The sequence below is a fragment of the Propithecus coquereli genome, unplaced genomic scaffold (genome assembly GCF_000956105.1).
Source record: "Propithecus coquereli isolate 6110/MARCELLA unplaced genomic scaffold, Pcoq_1.0 Scaffold513, whole genome shotgun sequence".
Classification (NCBI taxonomy): Eukaryota; Metazoa; Chordata; class Mammalia; order Primates; family Indriidae; genus Propithecus; species Propithecus coquereli.
In genome coordinates this window covers 554545-557815 of record NW_012150986.1, presented here as the reverse complement: position 1 = coordinate 557815, position 3271 = coordinate 554545, and the positions used below count along the sequence as shown (strand labels likewise).

General features: G+C 41.1%; 1 protein-coding gene across 1 annotated transcript in view; it reads right to left on the bottom strand.

The window, feature by feature from the left end:
• Positions 1–3271, bottom strand: part of TXLNG (taxilin gamma) — a 47073-nt gene that overhangs the window by 23375 nt on the left and 20427 nt on the right. Inside the window, exon 2 of the mRNA XM_012656636.1 lies at positions 1408–1711. Within this exon, the coding sequence (XP_012512090.1) occupies positions 1408–1711 (304 nt within the window). The remainder of the gene's footprint in view (positions 1–1407; positions 1712–3271) is intronic.

Here is a 3271-nt window from a genome sequence, read left to right as displayed (position 1 = left end):
TTTTAGTAGAGACGGGGTCTCGCTCTTGCTCAGGCTGGTTTCGAACTCCTAAGCTCAAACAATCCGCCCGCCTCAGCCTCCCAGAGAGCTAGGATTACAGGCGTGAGGCACCGTGCCCGGCCTGCTTCTTTCATTTTGCATAATATTTTCAAGGTTCATCCACATAAGATGTGTCAGTGTTTCATTCCTTTTTATGGCTGGGTAATAGTCCATAGTATGGACAGACTACATTTTGTTTATCCATTTATCAGCTGACAGATATCTGTGTTGTTTCCACTTTTTGGATATTATGAATAATGCTGCTAGGAACACTTGTGTACAAGTTTCTGTGTGGAAACATTTTCAATCCTCTTAGGTACATACCTAGGTCATATGTTAACATTATATGCAACCTTTTAAGACTTCATCTTCTTTTAACATACAATTGGGGTTGCTGATTTTAAAGAAATTTATCTTGTTTGTAAGGAATTAAAATTACTTTCATATTCCTATAAATGTTTACATTTTCCAGGGTAGCAAAAAATAAGGATAATTCCAATGTTCTGTTATATTCAAAACCATGCCAATCAAACACTGTAAATCTTAGGCATAATACAACAAAAACCGAGGGCCAACCAATAAGGCTAAAGTTTCAGAGTTTGTTCATGAGATTTGAAATATTACATTCTTAGTCCTAAATCTCAAACATAGCAAGAGAGAAAAAACATATAGCCTTGAAAGCTAGTCTTAAACTACTTTCTGAACTACAGATAACATTATTTTGTCTCTAAAGTTCTGTAGCTATTTTGAAATAAACTGATCAAATATATAGTTTTCACAGTAATTTTTGGTCAGACTACATTAACACATTAACTGCCATGTGAGTTGTATTTAACTCATGCTGGTTTTGAGCCCGGGGCCTTGTGAAGCGTATGTAACTGACACGTCTCTTCACCTTGGGAGCCACGAGAACTATTTCTCAAGTTGCATATAACTCACACACAGAAAACAATAAAAAATAACAAATTTTTCATTAAATTAGAAAGGATCATTTTGTCTTTGAAGTTTTTATTCTATTTCATAATAGAACACCATGGCCCCAAGGGAAAAAATTTTTTTTCCTAATGTGGCAGTCAATGTGTTAAAGATACAAACAAGGCAAGTCAAATTCCACTTGTCAAGTTGGCCTCACATTTTTCAGAAAGCCAAATTCTGATTATTTAGAGAGAAATAACTAGGCTTCCTATTCTGTTATTTTCGCCTCATGCACATAACTGCAGCAGACATGCAAACTGACCTCACCAAAGACAAGGGGTGCATTAGCTAAGCACCTCCAAACTGGCCCTGCTCTTCACCACCTGTGCTGCAGAAATACAAGGAGAATGAGCAGTATGTGAAAATGCCCAACCACTGCATGGAGATTATTACCTAAGGTTTTCTCTTTGTTCCTGCTGTACTCCGAATCTTGCTGACCATCAGGGGGGTCTGTTCGAGCTTCTCGCCCAGGAACTGCCTCTCTTGACGCTTGTGTGCAGTATGCTGGGCTCACCAAATTCCTGTTCTTTGTTATAAAGTCACTGCCTTCATCCTCTTCCAAAGAATGCTTGTTACTTGTGCCACCACAATTTGAGTCTTGACGTTGAAGAATATCATTTGACTGAGAGTTACACAACCTATCCGCTTTCACCCCTAGCCCACAAATTCCAGCTTCTTCCATTGTGCCAATTTCAAACTAGAGGGAAGAGGAAGGAGAAAAAAGATGGAAGAAGAGGTTAAATCAAATGTAATCAATGTTAACAACCAGTGGCACATCAGAGTTCAACAGCTTTTTTCTTTCTTAGTGGTTTGTAAAATCAATGTAAACATGGTAGTTTCTAAGTTTCGCTGAGAGGTGACCTAACTATAAAGTATAAGGAAATTAAAGTTAAAACAAATCACATAAGTATTAGCAAAGGAGGCCAAAAATGCCATTCAATTATAAATCAAAACTTACTTCCCTAGAAAAATTCACCACCTAAAATAATTAGCACCTTAACATAACCTAAATTGTCCCCCATTAATGAACATTAACTATTCCAGTCTTATCCTCAAGGAGAAAAGACAGCAGAGATGGCTACCTAGCTATCCACCAAAAACCCATGCTCCACCATATCCTGTGGAGCTGGCACTATGGGACAAGGGTCCAGCCAGGGACTACACTTCCCAGCCCCCTTACATCTAAGTGGAACTCCACGTGAAGGTCCCACCAATTGAATGTGAGCAGAGGTAATGACTGTCCCTTCTGCAACAAGACTTTTATTGTTAGCACAATTCTTTCCCCACCATCTCTCCGCCATTCTGGCTGAATACAGAGGTCTGCAAGACCCTAAGGCTGCAGTCCCCAACCCCCAGGCTACAAACTGGTACCAGTCCATGGCCTGTTAGGGACTCGGCCACAGAGCTCTGCCGCTGCCACCCCGCACCCCACCCCCTGCGGAAAAACTGTCTCCCATGAAACCTGGGGGGGTGCATAGGAGGGGAGCGGCAGGCAGGCAAGGGAAGCTTCATCTGTATTTACAGCCACTCCCCATCACGCTCATCATCGCCTGAGACCCAACCCCTCAAAATGTGGAAAAATTGTCTTCCATGAAACCAGTCCCTGGTGCCAGAAAGGTTGGGGACCGCTGCTAAGGGATCGTAGAGCCACAGAATGAAAGCAGCCTGCACCCTAAATCCCATGTACATACAGGAAAGCCACCCTCCCTACAAAGAAAACCCACACTTGACTATTAAGTGAACAAAAAATAAACTTCTCTCATGTTAAACCACAGAAACTTTGAGACTGATATTTTAAGCAGCTCTCCCTGCCCTAACTAATACAGATAATACACATAGTAAAGATGCCTTTATTCCAGTATTTTATTCCTGTATCAGTAATTTTACCTCACTCTTTTCTATCATATTGATAACCTTATTTATTCATGTGGGTTTTTCCCCTTGTTTAACACTACCTGGTCACATGATGTAGCAAAAATTTAAATTCTATACATTTCCTCTCTGTATGAAAGAGGGCCTCTTCCTTTTCCGAATAACACAATTGAGGGGGTGCTAATATCCCCCTCTTATCGCAAGTGGACAAAAGCTACTTTCAAAAATTAATGGAAGAGCTGCCGGGTGCGGTGGCTCACGCCTGTAATCCTAGCACTCTGGGAGGCCGAGGCGAGCGGATTGTTTGAGCTCAGGAGTTCAAGACCAGCCTGAGCAAGAGCGAGACCCTGTCTCTACCAAAAATAGAAAAATTAATTGGACAGCT